The sequence below is a fragment of the Symphalangus syndactylus genome, chromosome 12 (assembly GCF_028878055.3).
Source record: "Symphalangus syndactylus isolate Jambi chromosome 12, NHGRI_mSymSyn1-v2.1_pri, whole genome shotgun sequence".
Classification (NCBI taxonomy): domain Eukaryota; kingdom Metazoa; phylum Chordata; class Mammalia; order Primates; family Hylobatidae; genus Symphalangus; species Symphalangus syndactylus.
In genome coordinates, this window is record NC_072441.2 from 82,203,235 (window position 1) to 82,225,449 (window position 22,215).

The 22,215-nt window shown below is 44.5% G+C and overlaps 1 protein-coding gene across 9 annotated transcripts in view; it reads right to left on the bottom strand.

The window, feature by feature from the left end:
* GATAD2B (GATA zinc finger domain containing 2B) overlaps positions 1-22,215 on the bottom strand; it is a 121,654-nt gene that overhangs the window by 5,569 nt on the left and 93,870 nt on the right. For all 9 annotated transcript variants that reach the window (XM_063626504.1, XM_063626501.1, XM_063626496.1 and 6 more), the window contains 9 exons: positions 17,971-18,306; positions 9,304-9,433; positions 8,493-8,624; positions 7,713-7,844; positions 7,045-7,215; positions 5,958-6,273; positions 2,895-3,097; positions 1,684-1,794; positions 1,394-1,511 (listed from right to left, as the gene is read on the bottom strand). In XM_063626504.1, coding sequence (XP_063482574.1) covers positions 1,394-1,511; positions 1,684-1,794; positions 2,895-3,097; positions 5,958-6,273; positions 7,045-7,215; positions 7,713-7,844; positions 8,493-8,624; positions 9,304-9,433; positions 17,971-18,305 — 1,648 coding nt within the window. In that variant the 5' untranslated portion in view covers position 18,306. The remainder of the gene's footprint in view (positions 1-1,393; positions 1,512-1,683; positions 1,795-2,894; positions 3,098-5,957; positions 6,274-7,044; positions 7,216-7,712; positions 7,845-8,492; positions 8,625-9,303; positions 9,434-17,970; positions 18,307-22,215) is intronic.

Below are 22,215 nucleotides of genomic sequence, written 5' to 3' on the forward strand. Positions count from 1 at the left end.
AGGGCAGGTATTAAAAGAGGAAATAACATTCCCTTCCACTCTACCCTCGGGCTGCAGAGTTGGAGATGGAAAGGAAGCAGAATTTACCAGTATCTGGCCACACTTGGTTAGCTTTATTTCAACAGCAATTTTCTTTTTCTTTTTTGAGACGCAGACTCGTTCTGTCACCCAGGCTGGAGTGCAGTGGTGTGATCTTGGCTCACCTCTGCCTCCCAGACTCAAGCAATTCTCCTGCCTCAGCCTCCAGAGTAGCTGGAATTATAGGTGTGTGCCACTATTGCCCGGCTATTTTTTGTATTTTTAGTAGAGATGGGGTTTCACCATGTTGGCCAGGCTAGTCTTGAACTCCTGACCTCAAATGATCCAATGGCCTCAGCCTCCCAAAGTGCTGGGATTACAGGCATGACCCACTGCACCCAGCCAATTAATTTTGTTTGGTTGTCTATTTATTTGAGACAGAATTTCACTCTTGTTGCCCAGGCTGGAGTGCAGTGGCACAATCTCAGCTCACTGCAACCTGCACCTCCCAAGTTCAAGCGATTCTCCTGCCTCAGCCTCCTGAGTAGCTGGGATTACAGGCACCCGCCACCACACTGGGCTAATTTTTTGTATTTTCAGTGGGTTTCATCACGCTGGCCAGGGTGGTCTCGAACTCCTGGCCTCAGGTGATTCACTTGCTTTGGCCTCCCAAAGTGCTGGGATTACAGGCATGAGCCACCACACCCAGCCAATTTTTTGTATTTTTAGTAGAGACAGGGTTTCACCATGTTGGCCAGGCTGGTCTTGAACTCCTGATCTCGTGATCCGCCTGCCCGGCCCTCTCAAAGCGCTGGGATTACAGGTGTGAGCCACCGCGCCCTGCACAGCAACTTTATTTCAATCCCCACTCATATTCCTAAGCTTTAGGAAAAGGGGACTTCCTGAAATTTCGGTCCTACCAAGAATAATGAACACGCCTCTGATGGTATAGGAGAGACAAGTGAAACAGTGGTGAGAGGAAGATGAATAAGACAGAGAGATAGAACCATTAAATCAGCTTTGATTTTGAGGCTGCAGATTGTGGAGAAGCATCCGTGGATCATTCAAACAGAACAGTTAACCCTGCTGTCCTGGCCAAAAGAGATCAATAACCACATGTCTACTGAAGGGATATTAAAAGTTAAATTTATAATGGTAGGATCTGGGTCATTTTCACTACCAAAACCCTAGTGCACTGTGGGTGGCACTTAATATGAATTTAGCAAACATTTGCTGAATAACAGAAGAGTGAGGGTGTATGCCCTAAAGAAAGAACAGAAAGTAAAGGAAGGAGCAATTCCCCTAAAGGGGCTGCTACAGAACTGTATACTAACAGTTGACCCATGAGAAACATTTTCAGATTAATCCTTCTTACCTGGCATACCAAGGAGGCCACCTGGCACAGACAACTGGGGTGCCTGTGCAAAGTTTGAAAGCATGGAGCGGGCAGATGTGGGTATGCCACGCTGGAGGCTGCTCTGGGGCTGTGGAGCCTGCAATGATGAGGAGACAGTGGATACAACTTTGCTATGATAGAATGTTAAGTGAGGGCAAAGATAAGGGAGTACAGAAGATGACTATGATTTCCCACAATAGAAAGGACAAATTGTGATAAATGGCTGATAAATCTTCTAAAGAAATCAGGATCAGGCAAAAGTTCCTTACCTGCCGAAGCGTATGATGTCTCATGATGGTCTCTTGTTTACTGACACTGGACACAGCTGGAGCCGTAGTGGGGGAGAGGGCTGCCTGCTGCTGTAATCGCTGTTCAATTTCCTGTTGGGAGTCATCAGATCAGGTGGTTGAGCAGGACAGCACCCAATTTCCTTTTTTTTTTTTTTTCTAAACAGACACAATCTGACTTTGTTGCCCAGGCTGGTCTTGCACTCCTGGGCTCAAGCAATCCTCTCATCTTTGCCTCCCCAAAGTGCTGGGATTACAGGCATGAATCACTGCACCTGGCCCACCCAATTTCCTAACCAGAAAACCTAGAGGTGTTCTTACCTCTAATGTTGTTGGCTAGTTGGTGGAATATGGAAAAGGCAAAAGAGTTTGGTGGGGGTGGTACACTGAGATTTCTGGGTATAAGCAGCTAACTTGCTTCATTGATCAAGGGATCCTCCTCTCTTCCTCCAGGAAAGCTGGCTCTAAGAAGTTGGCTGGAGGTGATGAACCAACTGATATAATTAAGGCTGATGAATTACTGGGGTTTTATTTTATCACTTTTTCTTTTCTCTTTCTAAAAATTTTTATTTATTTTTTATCACCAGTCCTAGAGCATAAATGGGGTTTTATTTTTGACTCCTGCCTACCCGATCTTCCAAAAAGTCCAGGATGCTACTCAAACAAGGGAGTCTGATGGGTGGAGTGGGAAATACGAAGAAAAGGATCTGAGTTTCCCAACATATTTTTCCCTCTCTAAGATATTCTCATCCTATAACTGCTACATGAGATGTTCGCATACTCTAGAACCACTACTCTTCACTGGGCTACTTCATAATTCACTCTTTCCTTTGTCATTTCTTGTCAAACACGCACTGCAAATAACTGTTTCAAAGAAATTTATAGTACAAATATAAATTCCTCCCACCAAAATCTATTATTTGTTTTAGGAGAAAATGAAGATGAGAATAGAGTGCTATGAAAAGCCAAGAGCCCCAAGCTTTCTGTCCCTTTGTTAACCTCAGCCATTATATTTTACCATGTTCTTAATCAGAATACTCGCTCAAATGGAAATAGGACAGAATGATAAGGAGACAAAAAGGGAACCTCTGGACCTGTAGGGATCACATGAACCACTCCTGCAAACTAGAAGGCATGACCCTTTGGAAAAAACAAACTGGGATAGGTGGCCAGTGAGCAGTCAGAATTCTTACCTGTTCCTGCTGTAGGGCTTTCACAAATGCATTTTTCAGCCGGTTGGTGTGTTCAGCTTTTAGAGCCTTCTTCTGGTTGGAGGTCATACACTGCTCACATAGAATCTTACCATTCTTTTCTTGCTTCCAGTGAGGGGTGAAATCTGTGCGGCACTGGGCACATACAAAGGGTTCAACCCGCAGAAGTGAGGCACAGCTTTTGCCTAGATACCAACAAAAATAGTCAGTGGCTTTATTTCCTATCTCCTGTGCTTCTCTTAATCAAATAGATCTTTTCCAGGAGTTTATTCTGTTGAATTAAAGAAAGAGACTTTACAAAAAGGATATTCTATAGTTTACAAAATACTTTTATTTCATCTGATTGTAACAGTATCACTTTAGGGAATTCAGACAGTACCATCCTCATTTACAAATGAGGAAAGAAGTCGAAGAAATGTAGCTTCTGGCTGGGTGCGGTGGCTCACGCCTACAATCCCAGCACTTTGGGAGGCTGAGGTAGATGGCTAACGAGGTCAAGAGTTCAAGACCAGCCTGACCAACATGGTGAAAACCCGTCTCTACTAAAAATACAAAAAAATTAGGCAGGTGTGGTGGCACACGCCTGTAATCCCAGCTACTCAGGAGGCTGAGGCAGGAGAATCGCTTGAACCTGGGAGGTACAGGTTGCAGTGAGCCGAAATTGCGCCAGTGCACTCCAGCCTGGGCAACAGAACAAGACTCAGTCTCAAACAACAACAACAACAACAACAACAACAACAACAACAACAACAACAACAACAACAAAGGTAGCTTCTAACTGATAAAGCTGGGATGTTTCCTGATTTTCTACTGTATCACACTGAGAAGAAAATACTGTGTCAATTCAAAGTCAAAGGACTCTAACTCAACCGATACTTTTGCTTCTTAATATCTCCTTACCAAAGACTGTACTTATCCCTGTCATATACATTTATAGTATTAAATAGTTATCAGTGTCTGAATTATTCACTTTGTGATCTATTTATAGCTAATACTGACTCCTCTGGGCACTTTCCTTTACTGGCAGGCTTTCCCAGAAGTCCACATGTTTAGAAATTCAAGTTTAATAACTTCGGTTAGTCTAGACTGTATGTTGTTAATACTCTATAATATGGTTTAGTATTGGTTTACAGCTTTTTATATGGTCTTTCTTAGTTATCTATGTAAGTGTGTCTAGTTTCTCAACTGTAAGCATTCACAGGTCAAAGACTAAATACAGTAATTCAGTACAATGTTGCAAAAACACTGACATTAAAAATAGGAGTTCCAGGCCAGGCATGGTGGCTCACACCTGTAATCCCAACACTTTGGGAGGCTGAGGCAGGCAGATCACTTGAGGCCAGGAGTTTGAGACCAGCCTGGCCCACATAGCAAAACCCTATCTCTACTAAAAACAGAAAAAATTAGCTAGGTGTGATGGCACACATCTGTAATTCCAGCTACTTTGGAAGCTGAGGCAAAAGAATTGCTTGGGCCGGGCACAGTGGCTCATGCCTGTAACCACAGCACTTTGGGAAGCCGAGGCAGGTGGATCACCTGAGGTCAGGAGTTCGAGACCAGCCTGACCAACATTGTGAAACCCCATCTCTACTAAAAACACAAAAATTAGCCAGGCATGGTGGCAGGCACCTGTAATCTCAGCTACTCAGGAGGCTGAGGCAGGAATATCGCTTGAACCCAGGAGGTGGAGGTTGCAGTGAGCTGAGATCATGCCATTGCACTCTCTAGCCTGGGCAACAGAGCAAGATTCCATCTCAAAAAAAAAAAAAAAAAATGAATTGCTTGAAACCGAGAGGCAGAGGTAGTAAGCCAGCTAAGATCATGCCACTGCACTCCAGCCTGGGTGACAGAGTAAGACTCTGTCTCAAAACAAACAAACAAACAAAAAAACCCAACAAAGAAAAAAACTGGCATGGTGGTGCATACCAGTGGTCCCAGTTACTCAGGAGGCTGAAATGGGAGGATGGCTTGAGCCCGGGAGGTCAAGGCTGCAGAGAACTGAGATCACACCACTGCACTCAAGCCTGGACGACAGGGTCAGACCCTGTCTCAAAAAAAACAAACAAAAAAAAAAACCAAAAAAAAAAAAAAGAAAAAAGTGAAAGAAGTTCTATTTATCAAATTATGCAAGCATCATGCTAGCCACCATTTAAAAGAACTAAACAAAATACAGTCAGTCCTCAATGTTGTTGACAGGTTCTCAGAGACTATGATTTAAGTGAAACAAAATACAACAAAAACAATCTTTTTTTCTTAACAATGTTATAATAAAATGATGTTATTTGAGGACCCCCTTCACTGTAGTTGTTTCACTTAAAGTCACAGTTTCTAAGAAACTATTGATGATGTTAAGTGAGAACTTACTGTCCTACAAAAAACATACAAGAGAGATAAAATACAAATAAAAATATCAAGCCTCAATGATAGCTGACCTGCCGAAGGGAAAAAAAAAACAAGATGAAAGATAGATAGATAGATAGATAGATGATAGATAGATAGATAGATAGATAGATAGATAGATAGATAGATAGATAGGCAGGCCGGCCCCGGTCGGCTAGCCGGGTGCGGTGGCTCATGCCTGTAATCCTAGCACTTTAGGAAGCCGAGGTGGGCAGATCACCTGATGTCAGGAGTTCGAGACCAGCCTGGCCAACATGATGAAACCCCATCTCTACTAAAAATACAAAAATTAACTGGGTGTGGTGGCACGTGTCTGTAGTCCCAGCTATGTGGGAGGCTGAGGCAGGAGAACTGCTTGAACTCAGGAGGCAGAGGTTGCAGTGAGCTGAAATTGTGCCACTGCACTCCAGCCTGGGCAACAGAGCGAGACTGCATCTCAAACAAAAAACAAACACACATACATACACACACACTCCGCTTCTAACATGTTGCTCCCAAACAGCCTGTAAAGAAGGGAGGGAGGTGGTTTGGTAACAGAAAGGGGAAGTTATTTAATATTGTACAGTACCCTCTGATACTCTGCCTATGTCAATCAGGCTTGGCAACCACTTGCTTAAATAGATTGATTAGAAGAAATAGCCTTACCTTGGCTGTCAATGACACTCTGTACGACTTCTTCCAAGCCTACCATGTAGATGAACTCGCTATTGGCTGCACTAGGCAAGAAGTGAAGTAAGGGAGCAGGAGGTTTAGGGGGTGGGATCTCCAGAAGTGTCTTTTCCAGCTGTTTGCGAAGAGCCAATTTGGCTGCAGCCTGTGAGTTGGCAGCATCAGTCATGGCGCTGGGGCTAGGAAGTGGCGAGGACACTCTGTTCACCGTCCCTGGCTGGATATGAGAGGCAAGGTTCATATAGATGGCAGAGGATGTTGTACGCTGACATGGAACAGAAGAACTTGACTGCTGAAATAGATTGAGAATGGGGTCAATCATGGTATGTAGGAGAAAGGACCAATTCTTACGTTCTTGGCAGAGGACACTGATCCTGGTTTGGACTACTTAGCTTCTCCAAAATAGGAGGTGGTCAATTTATTTATTGAAAAAGAACTCTGACACATAGGAAAGGAGAATGATGATGACCATGAGCTAAAATTGCTAAGAGAGAAATAAAGGCCAAGCGTGGTGGCTCACGCTCACGCCTGTAATCTTAGCACTTTGGGAGGCCGAGGCAGGCAGATCACTTGAGGTCAGGAGTTTGAGACCAGCCTGGCCAACATGGTGAAACCCTGTCTCTACAAAAAATTAGCTGGAAATTCCTTGAATCCAGGAGGCAGAGGTTGCAGTGAGCCAAGATCATGCCATTGCACTCTAGCCTGGGCAATAGAGTGAGACTCCATCTCAAAACAACAACAACAACAACAACAAGAGAGAGAAATAAAGATTTTGCTTTCTGTCACACGTCCTTGTGCTTCTTATTCCCTAGATCCCTCTCTTCTAGGCAGATTTTTAGCTTACTGCTGCTCTGCTGTATAACCTCTCTCCTCCACTACTATTTTAATGTAATTCCTCAAAGCTTTTACTTTTGGGACTGCTCTCAATTAAATCCCTACCAAAATAACCATTTTTGTCCTAGAGTTTATCTATGTATAAAAACTTAAAACCTATGGCTCTTTTGACAAGCAAAGCAAATAAAGGATTTCTCTGTTTCCACATGAGGGCTCAGCTCTCTCTTACCGGTTGGTAATTGATGGCGGGATTCATGTTGGGTGTTGTGGTGCGTACAAGGCCAGGCTTAGGCGGGCCCCGCTGACCCTGTAGCTGGGCTGGGTTTGGTGCAATAACACGTTGAGACATCAACATGTGTGGAAGGGTGGTATTGGTAGCTGAACGGATGACACTGTGACCCTGGAGGGGAAGAAGAGGAAAAGAACTAACCACAGGTTGTACGCTGTGTATAATACCGCATAAAATGCAAAAGGGAAAACACTGCCTATAATACATAGCTGAGTAGAAACATAGGAACACAGCCAGACTTGGTAATTTCATTTAATGGTCTATGGGATAAATCTACCATCATTGTAAACCCTGATTAGTGGCTGGGAAGTCCTTGGCTTTTTTTGGTATAAACTATCTAATCTTATAGGGTTAGAGAGAAAACTATCTACCCCTTCTCTAGAGAAGCTGGAAGCATTCTCTAGACAAGAAAAACTACAGTGGAAAGACGAAAGTTATTCATCCTTCTACTGAAGACTAAATCATGCCGTAATGGACCAACAGAACAATCAGTAGTAATAACACCTCTATCATGGCCGGGTTCTTCTATAATCTTCACAAAAGCCCAAAAACAGAGACAGGATTAGACAGGGCCCTCCAACACTAAGATCCCACTATGGGTCACATACCTGTAATGTTCTCAAATTTTGAGGTTCAACCCCTTGGGCCCCAGGCCGGGAGGGAAGCTTAGATAGACCCTGCTGTCCCACATGGGCAGGAGATGGCTGAACAATAGATGCTGCATTCTGTACAACTGGAGTCTGGGAGAGGGAAGAGAAAATAAGACTGTGGAAAAGGCCAATAATCAGAGGTGGAAATCTGGTACATTTCTAGACTTTAAAAATTCCTGGTCAGTGTGAGGTTCTTGTCAATCAGGAGGAAAAACCAGAGAAAGGGAGTCAAGGTTTTTTTTTTGTTTTTTTTTTTTTTTTTTTTTTTTTGAGACGGAGTCTTGCTCTGTCGCCCAGGCTGGAGTGCAGTGGCACTATCTCGGCTCACTGCAAGCTCCACCTCCCGGGTTCATGCTATTCTCCTGCCTCAGCCTCCCGAGTAGCTGGGACTACAGGCGCCCGCCACCACGCCTGGCTAATTTTTTGTATTTTTAGTAGAGACGGGGTTTCACCACGTTAGCCAGGATGGTCTCGATCTCCTGACCTCGTGATCCACCCGCCTCGGCCTCCCAAAGTGCTGGGATTACAGGCATGAGCCACTGCGCCTGGCTGGGACTCAAGGTTTTCTTAAGGCCTAAGATTAAAAAAAAAAAAAAAAAAAATCACTACTACTACAGACTAAAAAACTATGGACCCAGAGAAGAAATGAGCCACCCAACTGAACCTACCTGGGGTAACCTACTCTCAAACCAGTTTTTCTTTCCTTTCCCTTAGTCCCTTATTTCTAGGGCACATTACCTTCTGGACCACATTCTCTTTCTGTAGCTGACTCTGTCTCAGTTTCTTTAACAGGACCAGTCGGGCTTCTTCCAATCGTAGCTCATCCCTCAGCTGCTTGATAAGCTGCTGCCGTTCCTCAATGCCTTTCCCCTAAGGAAACAAGAAGACTTTCAGCTATGGCAGCAAGGTACCCAGAATTCCTTCCTGCAAGAGACAATCTTTACTTCTTAGCTCTGAAACCTTCATCTTCCACAAGAAGCAGAAGTGGCAATAGGATTATCTTTGTAACACTGGGGTCTGGCACAGTGCCTGGCATTCAGTAGGTACTCAAAGAAATGCTTACAGAATTAAAGGTGAGACCACGTATAAATGCTAATCAGCCAGATTTCTGGCAAAAAGAAGAATGACTAAAGAGAAACACTGTCTTCTTTTAAAATAATGTTCCTGAATCTCTTAAAGCCACATTTCCTCTAGATATACATAAAAACTTAGGAATCCCTTCATATTTACTTAGGTTAGAGTGCAGAAGGTATCTTTCCAGCCAAGAGTTTACTTTATATGACTTAATTATGAACTTTTGTTTTCATTTTCCAAAGATAAATAACATTGAGTATAATGGCCTACATATATGCTTTTCAAACTATCGTCTCCACTTGCTTCTAATAGTTCCTTTTAAAAGGCCTTGAAGTCAAGAGTTACTATAAAGTTTTCATCAATGGGTATTTATATCCAAAGAGTAAATAGTCAAAAAACAGAACTAAGACTCTTGAGGAATTAAATAAAATAGAAGGAGCATAACAAGAAGAAAGAAATTTTTCTTTCTTTTTACCTTAAACATCTCTAGGTTGGCTGCTTTGAGTCTTTCTTCCATTCTGGAACTGGAACGAGGACTGGAAGCCTCATTGTCAGACAAAACAATGATGTCTGGTGAAGGAGTTAGCCTTCCTCGCTCTGGCTCACTAGACAAGAAAAGGAAAAAATAAGCTATTTCCAACAAAAGTTAAGAAAACTTCTTTCTATGCTGAATTTAAAAATCCAAGGGGGCCCGGGTGCGGTGACTCACTCCTGTAATCCTAGCACTTTGGGAGGCCAAGGCGGGTGGATCACCTGGGGTCAGGAGTTCGGGACCAGCCTGACCGACATGGTGAAACCCCATCTCTACTAAAAATAAAAAATTAGCTGTGCATGGTGGCATGTGCCTGTAGTCCCAGCTACTCGGGAAGCTGAGGCAGGAGAACCTCTTGAAACTGGGAGGCGGAGGTTGCAGTGAGCCGAGATTGCACCACTGCACTCCAGCCTGAGCAACAAAGCGAGACTCCCGTCTCAAAAAAAAAAAAAAAAAAAAAAGGAATAGTCTATCCTGTCAAGAGTAGGTACTGAAGAGTACACAAAAGGAAGTATTAATAATTTGAGGGAATAGTGCCAAGAATATTGTCTACAGCCTTACAGAAAAGGGTTAAACCTCCAGAATCAAATATATTGAACTTGCAGCTACTTACCAGAGTTTTATCCAGCATCTTACCTCAAAAAGAGTCTAGAAATTACTTTGAAATCTAAATCTCCCGCACTGGCTCCTCTTACTCCTAATCCTATTTACTAGATAACTCTCATTTAGGTCATTCTGGGGTTAGCCTTAAAAGCATCACGCTTATTTGTGTAAGATGATAAAAAAATTGGCACATACTGCTTAAGACCTAGGTAACAAGAATTCCGGAAACTCTAATTGCCTCAGGTTCCCAAATGACTGTATCTTCTAATTCTCCTCTGATTTCAAAGATACATTCCCAGATCCTACTTTCCTTGAGATTGTCAGTGTAGTTGGGAGTATATAGGTCAAGGGCAATTGTTCTTTGGTCCTTTTTTCCCTCTTGAGACAGGGTCCCACTCTGTCACCCAGGCTGGAGTCCAGTGGCCCGATCACAGCTCACTGCAGCCTTGACCTCCTGGGCTCAAGTGATTCTCCCACCTCAGCCTCCTGAGTAACTGGGACTATAGGCATGTGCTGCCATGCCCGGCTAATTTTTGTACTTTTTGTAGAGACAGGGTCTTACTATGTTGCCCAAGCTGGTCTTAAGCGACCCTCCCGCCTTGGCCTCCCCTTTGGCCTTAAACAATCAACTTAAACCGTTAATGATCACAGATCACTAGCTGTCCATTTCTCAGGGTTTCTTGTCCTAGTTACTGTTGGCATATGGTGTTTTTTTTTTTTTTTTTTTTGAGACAGCGTCTCACGCTATTGCCCAGGCTGGAGTGTAGTGGTGCTTGCTACATTCTCAAACTCCTGGCCCCAAGAGATTCCCCCCACCTCAGCCTCCTGAGTAGCTGGGACTACAGGTGCACACCATTGTGCCTGGCTAATTTTTGAATTTTGTAAGGGGTGGGGCTCTTGCTATGCTGCCCAGGCTAGTCTTGAATTCCTGGGTTCAAGTGATCCTGCTGCCTCAGCCACCCAAAGTGTTGGAATTACAGGTGTGAGCCACCATGCCCAGCCAGGACATGGATACCTTTTGAACAGGGCACCCCGATCACTGGAATAAGCATTCAATTTCTCAACAGGGTAAATCTGAGTTGCTAAAATCAACCAAACTTAGGTAAGGAAATAGAATAGGGGAATAGAAAGATAAGAATGACTATCTTGTGAACTATTAAATTTGTCTAGATTGCTGGCCACAGACACAGCAAGCTGAGAAGGTAGAAATACAGAAAAAGAAGCCACTAGAGGGAGAAAAGAGCCTTTCATCTCCAACCCCAAATATGAGGAGTAACAGGCCTGAATAAAGTGTCTGCATTCTTTTTTTTTGAGATGGAGTCTGGCTCTGTCGCTCAGGCTGGAGTGCAATGGCGCGATCTCGGCTCACTGGAACCTCCGTCTCCTGGGTTCAAGTGATTCTCCTGCCTCAGCCTCCCGAGTAGCTGGGATTACAGGTACCCGGCACTGCGCCTGGCTAATTTTTTTTTGTATTTTTAGTAGAGACAGGGTTTCACCGTTTTGGCCAGGCTGGTCTCAAAACTCCTGACCTTGTGATCCACCTGCCTTGGCCTCTCAAAGTGTTGGGATTACAGGCGTGAGCGACTGTGCCTGGCCTGAATTAATTTTTAAAGTGTGATTTACTTCTCATTTCTATATTCCTTTGTACTCCCCCTCTATGATTAACATGGGTCATTTCGGGTGCGCAGATCACTTGAGGCCAAAAGTTTGAGACCAGCCTGGCCAACATGGAGAAACCCTGTCTCTACTAAAAATACAAAAATTAGCCAGGCATGGTAGTACGTAATCCCAACTACTCAGGAGGCTGAAGCACAAGAATCACATGAACCTGGGAGGCGGAGGTTGCAATGAGCCGAGATTGCACCTCTACACTCCAGCCTGGGTGACAGAGCAAGACTCTGTCTCAAAAAAATTAAAAATAAATAAAAAATAAAACATGGGTAATTTTGGAATCTGGAAGACTTTTCATTCAGAAGCTCTTCCTATTCTGGTCCTGGCTGCATATATACATTACAGATTATTTCTAAGGTAAGGAATTCTTCCTTGCTCAAATGAGTGCCACTTACTGCTTAGGAACTGCCCAGTACCAAGACAGAGACATTACTGGATGGAGATTTGGGAACTGTATGCCATTTATCAGGAAGTTATATCTGAGAACAACTTTAAATGATTATCTTATTGCCAGATATAAACACACCGGTATTAGGTAGATAGCACAGATAAGGCAAAGCCAAAGCCTCTCTCTTTTTTTCTTTTGAGTCAGAGTCTTGCACTGTCACCAGGGCTGGAGGGCAATGGTGCAATCTCGGCTCACTGCAACCTCCTCTCAGGTTTAAGTGATTCTCCTGCCTCCCGAGTTGCTGGGATTACATGTGCCCGCCATCACACCCGGCTAATTTTTTGTATTTATAGTAGAGACAGGGTTTCACTATGTTGGCCAGACTGGTCTCAAACTCCTGACCTCGTGATCCGCCCGCCTCAGCCTCCCAAAGAGCTGGGATTTCAGTCACGAGCCACCGCGTCCAGCCTCTTTTCTTGTATTTATTTATTTTTTCTTTTGTTTTTTGAGACAGGGTCTCACTCTGTCACCCAGGCTGGAGTGCAGTGGTGCAATCATTCGTGGCTCACTGCAGTCTCAATCTCCTAGGCCCAAGAGATCCTCCTACCTCAGCCTCCTGAGTAGCTAATTTTTAAATTTTTTGTAGAGAAGGGGTCCCCTATGTTACTAAGGCTGGTCTTAAACTTCTAGGCTCAAGTGATTCTCCTGCCTTGGCCTCCCAAAGTGCTGAGATTACAGGCGTGAGCCACCATGCCCTGCCTCATTCCTCAATTTTCAAAAACTAATGAGCTAGGATTCTGGCCTCATTTGTTAAACATTCTAAGAGAGAAATTATTTTGCTCTTTTCCTAAACATATATATAATTTACAATATTTGGGGTAGTTAAGTATGAACTCCTACCTATTAGAGAGATATTATTAAAAGCCCCACTTGCTGTGACATCACTTGTGACTTAGTCTGGCATATTCTCAGAAGCTATAAAGCTCCTAATCCTTATCCCAGTAGTAAAAACAACTAAGCAGAGAACTGCTGTGTCTCTCTAGAATCCTAAAACATTAGTAGTGTTGGTTTCATACATACCTTATTTCACAGGTATCGTAACTTGCCCAACTGATGGTAAAATAAGATATTTAGGCTATTATGACATGGCTATTATGTTAAGAACTTCTCTTGCCTTCTGCTTTCAAATTCTTTCATTTTTTCTTGGTAGAGATGAAGTACCACTATGTTGCCCAGACAGATCTCAAATTCTTGCACTCAAGCAATCCTCCCACTTTGGCCTCCCAAAGTGCTGGGAATACAGGCGTGCACCACTGCACCCAGCCCTTTCCTCTTTTTATCACTATCAAAGAAACTACGGTTCTCCTTGCTGGGAATCTATCGGGTTTTTTTTATTTGTTTGTTTGTTTTGGAGACAGGGTCTTGGTCTGTCATCCAGGCTGGAGTACAGTGATGCAATCTCTGCTTGCTACAACTCCGCCTCCTGGGTTCAAGCAATTCTCCTGCCTCAGCCTTCTAAGTAGGCACTCGCCACCACGCCTGGCTAATTTTTGTATTTTTAGTAGAGACAGGGTTTCACCATGTTGGCCAGGCTGGTCTCTAACTCCTGACCTCAGATGATCCTCTAGCCTCGGCCTCCCAAAGTGCTGGGATTACAGGCGTGAGCCACCGTGCCCGGCAGCTTTGTTCATTCTTATACATCTCGGGGCTAAGTGGAAATAGCTGTCAGTATATCTGGAGTCCCACGCTTCCAGAGGATTGTTTCAAAAGATCACTCCATGTTGGGTACAGCGGCCCATGCCTAATAGTCCCAGCTACTCAGGAAGCCAAGTGGGGAGGACTGCTTGAGCCCAGGAATTTGAGGAAATAGTGCACTATGACAGTGCTTGTGAACAGCCAATGCACATCAGCCTGGGCAACACAGCAACACCCCATCTCTTTAAATGATTTTAAAAAATCACCCCAACATAACATTTTTTAAAAAATTGTTGGGTTTGGCTGGGCGTGGTGGCTCATGCCTATAATCCCGGCACTTTGGGAGGCCAAGGTGGGCGAATCACAAGGTCAGGAGATCGAGACCATCTGGCCAACATGGTGAAACCCCATCTCTACTAAAAATACAAAAATTAGCCGGCATGTAGTCCCAGCTACTCAGGAGGCTGAGGCAGGAGAATTGCTTGAACCCAGGAGACAGAGGTTGCAGCGAGCCAAGATCGTGCCACCGCACTGCAGCCTGGGCAACAGAGTGAGACTCCGTCTAAAAAAAAAAAAAAAGTTGGGTTTTCAGGAAGTCTGACTTTTTAACATATACTGTATCTATCTGTAATATAATACAATTCCAATATCATTAATAAGATCTTACCAAAATGTCTACAGAAGGAGCAGGACTGAAAACAGGAAAAAAAAAATGTGTTAACAAAGTTTCTACGAAAAACGTTGGGCCCGGCATGGTGGCTCATGCCTGTATTCCCAGCACTTTAGGAGGCAAAGGTGGGCAGATCACTTGAGTCCAGGAGTTAGAGACCAGCCTGGGTGACACAGCGAAACCTCGTCTCTACTAAAAATACAAAACAATTAGCTGGGTACAGGGGCACACGCCTGTAGTCCCAGCTACTTGGGAGGCTGAGGAGGGAGGATTGCTTGAGCCTGGGAGGTGGAGGTTGCAGTGAGCGGATATCATGCCACACTGCACTCCAGCCAGGGCGACAGAGTGCGGCCTTGTCAGGAAAGGGAAAGGGAAGGAAAGGAAAGAAAAATGCATTTAAGAGTTCCAGTTTGGGATGTGAAGAATCCACCTAACATTTCTTTAATCTTTCTCCCCAATGAAGTAGTATAAGTTACTTGCTCCAGAAGGGTAAGGGAGATTATAAAAGCAAGCAGGTTGCTCAGGTTCATGATCTCATTCACCCATATCCTTTTCTTTCAAACAATCTAAAAATGAACCTACTTATATAATATTCTGCTGGCACTATCTACAACAAGTATTTTTCTCCTCTTCCAGGACCTCTAGGGAATCTGCCTGAGGTTTCCTAAGAGGTTTTTTTGTGGTTGTTTTTGCTTTTTTTTTAAAAAATTGAGACAGAGTCTCACTCTGTCACCCAGGCTGGAGTGCAGTGGTGTGATCTCAGCTCACTGCAACCTCTACCACCCGGGTTCAAGCAATTCTCACGCTTCAGCCTCCCAAGTAGCTAGGAACACAGGTGTGTGCCACCACACCTGGCTAATTTTTTCTTTTTTTTTTTTTTTTTTGAGACAGAGTCTCGCTCTGTCGCCCAGGCTGGAGTGCAGTGGTGCAATCTCGGCTCACTGCAAGCTCTGCCTCCCGGGTTCACGCCATTCTCCTGCCTCAGCCTCCCAAGTAGCTGGGACTACAGGCGCCCACCACTATGCCCGGCTAATTTTTCTGTATTTTTAGTAGAGACGGGGTTTCACCTGTTAGCCAGGATGGTCTCGATCTCCTGACCTCGTGATCTGCCCCCCTCGGCCTCCCAAAGTGCTGGGATTACAGGCGTGAGCCACTGCGCTCGGCCCAATTTTTTCATATTTTTAGTAGAGACAAGGTTTCACCATGTTGGCCAGGCTGGTCTCAAACTCCTGACCTCAGGTGATCCACCCGCCTCGGCCTCAAAGTGCTGGGATTACAGGTGTGAGCCACCGCTTACTAAGAGTTTTTAATGTTACTACCAAGAATAATGTTTGCTTGTGAAGCGTGGTTTTAAAAAATAATCCTGGGACAAGACCAGTAAGTAGACATCAAAAGGTAGAGGAAGTAACATGTGTAAGGTTATAACCATTCCTTTCTTCTTCATTCTCCACCAGTCCAGCTTCTTAGAGATTCTGCTTTGGATGAGTCCTACAACAAACTCAGCAAGGTCATTTGGAGGGCAACTGAACACTGAAGACTAATTCTCACAGCTATCAGCTCTTTCTGAACTATTTATAAACTGATTTTTTTTTTCAGACAGAGTCTCGCTCTGTCGCCCAGGAGTGCAGTGGAGCAATCTCGGCTCACTGCAACCTCCGCCTACCGGGTTCACACCATTCTCCTGCCTCAGCCTCCCGAGTAGCTGGGACTACAGGCACCTGCCACCACGCCTGGCGAATTTTTTGTATTTTTAGTAGAGACGGGGTTTCACGGTGTTAGCCAGGATAGTCTTGATCTCCTGACCTCGTGATCCACCCGCCTCGGCCTCCCAAAGTGCTGAGATTACAGGCGAGAGCCACCGCACCCGGCCTAAACTGAATGTTTTAAAAGCTAGGGTTGGCTGGGTGTGGTGGCTCATGCCTATAATCCCAGCACTTTGGGAGGCAGAGGTGGGCAGATCACCTGAGGTCAGGAGTTCGAGACCAGCCGGGCTACCATGGTGAAACCCCATCTCTACTAAAAATACAAAATTCACTGGGTATGCTGGCATGCACCTGTAATCCCAGCTACTTAGCGGAGTAGAGAGGCAAGAGAATCACTTGAACCCAGGAGGTGGAGGTGCAGTGGGCCGAGATCGTACCATTGCACTCAGCCTGGGCAAAAAGTGAAACTCCATCTCAAACACACACACACACACACACACACACACACAAAACTTGGGTTATAAGCTGGGTGTGGTGGCTCACAACAGTAGTCCCAGCACTTTGGGAGGCCAATGTGGGAAGATCACTTGAGGCTGAGAGTTTGAGACCAGCCTGGGCAACATAGTGAGACTCTGTCTCTACAAAAGTATTCAAAAATTAGCTGGATGTGATGATACACACCTGTAGTCCCAGCTACTTGGGAGGCTAGGGCGGGAAGATAACTTGAGCCCAGGAGTTGGTGGTTACAATGAGCTATGATCATGCTACTGCACTCAAGACTGTGACAAAGTGAAACAGGCTTTATGTCTTAAAAAAAAAAAAACCTGGCTGGATGCTGTGGTGCATGCCCGTAATCCGGCACTTTGGGAGGCCGAGGAGGGAGGATCACTTGAGCTCAGGAATTCGAGACCAGCCTGGGTAATATGGCAAAAATCTGTTTCTACAAAAATATAAAAATTAGATGGGCATGGTGGGATGTGCCTATAGTCCCAGCTACTCAGCGGGGTGGGGTGTGGGTTGGGGTTGAGGTGGGAAGATCGCTTGAATCCAGGGGTCTAGCCACTCACTACACGCCAGCCTAGGCAACAGAGCAAGACCTTACCTCAAAAAAAAAAAAAAAAAAAAAAAAAACAAGCACCAAAAAAACTCATAAAAAACAAAAAGAAAAAAAACCCAAACTAGGGTTATCTATACTATGATTCACTGCACAGGTAGACTCAACCATTGGCCAGTTCCAGGTACCTCTCCTTACTGTGTGCTCTACAGTTTCAAGTAATCAACCTTGAAAGACACCAGAAAAAAAGGCCTGGGAAAACATGTTGCATGTGTGAGTGAGTGAAAGAGTAACATACATGTACAAATGAATGTATATGTACATGGGGGAGCTGGGGGAAGTGGTACAGATACAGCAAGAATGCAGGGACTTACCACATGAAGATAATTTGCTTTCTGACACAAGAAAAGCTAGGCCCACGTTTTGGATGTAATAAAAGCTGGGACTCCACAATAAATACATCCTAAAACTCCTGGAATTATCTGACAAAAAGACTATTTTCCTCCTCCTAAGACAGCCATGAAGATTAGAGTGAAGGTATGTATTAATCACTTCCATTTGGCCTATCAGCTCTCTAGTGCCCCCTTTATCTAAAAATGACCATTTTTTCTCTTAAGAGTAAGAACTACGATTCTCTGTAGGCTAAGCAGTTTTTGAGGCACCTGGTTTCATTTGGAAAGAAAATGAATTTATGGTCAAACTCGATGATATATCTTCTTTTAAGAATCTTTAGATGAAAAACACCCTCCTCTCATTGGAATTCATTCCATTTTCACAGGCTTTATGAGACGACCCTATCCCTGGAGGCAGCTGAACTGAGCCATACCTCCGTCTAGCACTCATATCCACAGGCTCATCATTGATGTTTTCTTTGCCTGGCCTTCCAGCAGTCCTGTTGTCTCCATGAGGCCTGAGATTCCCATTAAGTTTTTCTTCATAGCCCTTAACACCACTGCCATCCTGTTTGGTGGGTAACTCATGTGACACCTCAAGATTTGCCAAATCCTTCCTTTTGAGCAATGCCAACATTTTCAGACGTTCCATGGCCTCATGCCCCTCCATTTTGAGTCGCTTTGCCAGGACATCATCTCGCTCATCTGCTGGGTCCAAGCTCCGCTTCAACAGATTCAAGCGAAGAGCATCTTCTGTCATTCTATCCATCCTATGGAAAGAAAAATACAAGTAAGATCAGAATAAAGTCCCTTAAATAGTCCATTTTAAAAAAGGTGGAATGGTAAAGTTATTAACAAGAATCTCTCTCTCACATGCACATACACACACACACACAAAGTTCAAAGTTAACTATGCTAATGTCCTACGTGATATTGTCCTAGAACATTTATATTAAAGGAGATTTCTCCATTCAACCTCAGCAATTTAAGTAAACTTAAATCTACATAAGCAAGGCCTGTTGATATCTGCCCTTAATTCTATATGGATACAGATTTTTTTTTTTTTTTTTGAGACAGAGTCTCGCTCTGCCGCCCAGGCTGGAGTGCAGTGGCGCGATCTCGGCTCACTGTAAACTCCGCCTCCCGGGTTCACGCCATTCTCCTGCCTCAGCCTCTCCGAGTAGCTGGGACTACAGGCGCCCGCCACCACGCCCGGCTAATTTTTTGTATTTTTTTTAGTAGAGACGGAGTTTCACCGTGGTCTCGATCTCCTGACCTCGTGATTCGCCCGCCTCAGCCTCCCAAAGTGCTGGGATTACAAGCGTGAGCCACCGCGCCCGGCATGGATACAGATTGAAAATCTTTTTTTTTTTTTTTAGCTTTTATTTTATGTTCAAGGGTACATGTGCAGGTTTGTTATATAGGTAAACTGCATGTTACCAGGGTTAGCAGATTCAAAATCTGAAGACACTTAAAATGCTTTTTAAAATGAAGAACTCGGGTGCTTAGCCTGATAAGAAGCACTATTTTTTTCTTTTTTTTTTTTTTTGAGACGGAGTCTTGCTCTGTCGCCCAGGCTGGTGTGCAGTGGCGCGATCTCGGCTCACTGCAAGCTCCGCCTTCCGGGTTCACGCCACTCTCCTGCCTCAGCCTCCCGAGTAGCTGGGACTACAGGCGCCCGCCAACATGCCCGGCTAATTTTTTTGTATTTTTAGTAGAGACGGGGTTTCACCGTGTTAGCCAGGATGGTCTCGATCTCCTGACCTTGTGATCCGCCCGCCTCGGCCTCCCAAAGTGCTGGGATTACAGGCTTGAGCCACCGCGCCCGGCCTATTTTTTTTCTTTACTCATGAAGAAAAAGTGTTAACGACAAGCTAATTAATCATTATCTTCCCTTTTCACTTTGATTTTTTTTACACTAACAAAATCTAAATGTAGGCCGGACATGGTGACTCAACCTGTATTCCCAGCTCCTCCAGAGGCTGAGGTGGGAGGACAGCTTGAGCCCAGGAGTTCAAGCCCAGCCTGGGCAAAATGGTGAGACCCCATCTCTACAAAAAAATTAAAAATTTGTCAGGCATGGTGGTATATGCCTGTAGTCCCAGCTACTTGGGAGGCTAAGGTGGGAGGATTGCTTGAGCCCAGGAGGTTGAGGCTGCGCTGAGCCTGGTCGTACCACTGAACTCCAGCTAGGGTGATACAGTGAGGCTCTGTCTCCAAGAAATAACAAAAAAAAATCTAATGGCCGGGCGCGGTGGCTCACGCCTGTAATCCCAGCACTTCGGGAGGCTGAGGTGGGCGGATCACGAGGTCAGGAGATCGAGACCATCCTGGCTAACATAGTGAAACCCCGTCTCTACTAAAAACACAAAAAATTAGCCAGGCGAGGTGGCGGGCACCTGTAGTCCCAGCTACTTGGGAGGCTGAGGCAGGAGAATGGTGTGAACCCCAGGGGGCGGAGCCTGCAGTGAGCCAAGATCGGGCCACTGCACTCCAGCCTGGGCGACAGTGGGACTCTGTCTCAAAAAAAAAAAAAAAAAAAAAAAAATCTAAATGCAAATTCAGATTTAGATTTTCTCCAACACTTTCAAATCCAGGGTTGTTGTCCTGGTAGGAAACAACAAAGATAAAGTAGTAAGAAAATCTTTTAAGTCAAAGAAACACAGGTTAAAATTGCTACTTACGTTAACCAGATCAAATATTTAGTAAGTTATTTTACCTTCCCAAGTTTCAATTTCATTTGTAAAAATGGAGTACTTAAAATTTTTTTCTATTCCAGGGCTGGGCGCGGTGGCTCACACCTATAATCCCAGCATTTTGGGAGGCTGAGGAGGGTGGATCACGAGGTCAGGAGTTCAAGACCAGCCTGGCCAAGATGGTGAGACCCCATCTCTACTAAAAATATAAAAACTTAGCTGGGAGTGGTGGCGGGCGTCTGTAATCCCTGCTACTTGGGAAGCTGAGGCAAAGAACTGCTTGAACCCAGGAGGCGGAGGCTGCAATGAGCTGAGATCTCGCCACTGCACCCCAGCCTGGGTGACACAGCGAGACTCTGTCTCAAAGAATGAATGAATGAATTAATTAATTAATAAAATTAAAAAGATTATTTTCCAGTTGCAATGAAAAATAAGACAAAACAGAGGCCGGGTGCAGTGGCTCACGCTTGTAATCCCAGCACTTTGGGAGGCTGAGGTGGGTAGATCACTTGAGGTCAGGAGTTCGAGACCAGCCTGGCCAACATGGTGAAACCCTGTCTCTACTAAAAATGCCTGGGTGACAGAGTGAAACTCTGTCTCAAAACAAAAACAAAACAAGACCAAAAAATGAAACACACACACCCTTCATTATATTTGTATTTATGTATTTATTGATTTATTTGAGATGGACTCTTGTTCTGTTGCCAGGCTGGAGTGGAGTGGTGTGATCTCAGCTCACTGTAACCTCCGCCTCCCAGGTTCAAGAAATTCTCCTGCCTCAGCCTCCCAAGTAGTTGGGACTATGAGTGTGTGCCACCATGTCCAGCTGATTTTTGTATTTTTAGTAGAGACGGGGTTTCACCATGTTGGCCAGGATGGTCTCAATCTCTTGACCTTGTGATCTGCCTGCCTCGGCCTCCTAAAGTGCTGGGATTACAGGCATTAGCCACTGTGCCCGGCCTGTTTTTATTTTTATTTTTGAGAGATAGGGTCTCACTCTATCACCCAGGCTAGGGTGCAAGTGGCACAATCATAGCTTATTGCAGCTTCAAACTCTAGGGTTCCAACAATCCTCCACGCCTCAGCCTCCTGAGTAGCTAGAGACGCATGCCACCACACTGGGCTAATTTTTTAGTTTTTTGTAGGACAAGGTCTCACTATGTTGCCCAGGCTGGTCTGGAACTCCTGGGCTCAAATGATCCTCCTGCCTCAGCCTGTCAAAGCGCTTGGGATTATAGGCAGAAATACACCTTTTAGAGATAAAAGTCAGAACCCAAACTTCTGAATTTTGGGGTTATGCTTCTTAATTCCCTCTCTTTTTAAAGAATAGCTTTAGCAGCCATAAAAAAAGAATGAGTTCATGTCCTTTGCAGGGAAATGGATGAAGCTGGAAGCCATCAATCTCAGCAAACTAACAAAGGAACAGAAAACCAAACACTGCATGTTTTCACTCGTAAGTGGAAAAATGAGAACACATGGACACAGGGAGGGGGAACATCACACACCTGGGTCTGTTGGGGAATAGGAGGCAAAAGGAAGGAGAGCATTAGGACAAGTATCTAATGCATGTGGGGCTTAAAACCTAGATGACGGGTTGATAGCTGCTGCAAACCACCATGGCACATGTATACCTATGTAATAAACCTTCAGGTTCTGTGCATGTATCCCAGAACTTAAAGTAAAATAAAAAAAAAAAAAGAATAGCTTTACTGAGATATAATTCACATATCATACAATTCACCTATGTAAAGTGTACAATTCAATGATGTTTAGTATATTCAGAGCTGTGCAGCTATCATTATAATCAACTTTAGAACATTTTAATCACACTTCACCTCCCAATTTACCTCTGAAAAATATCTTCGGATGGAGTGACTAGAAAGTGGAGTGCTACAGAACACCACCCTAACTCTATAGTTAACAATGTCTTTAGTAGTTCAATCAACACTATATAACTGAGAGTAGTAACTGGGCATACCATGG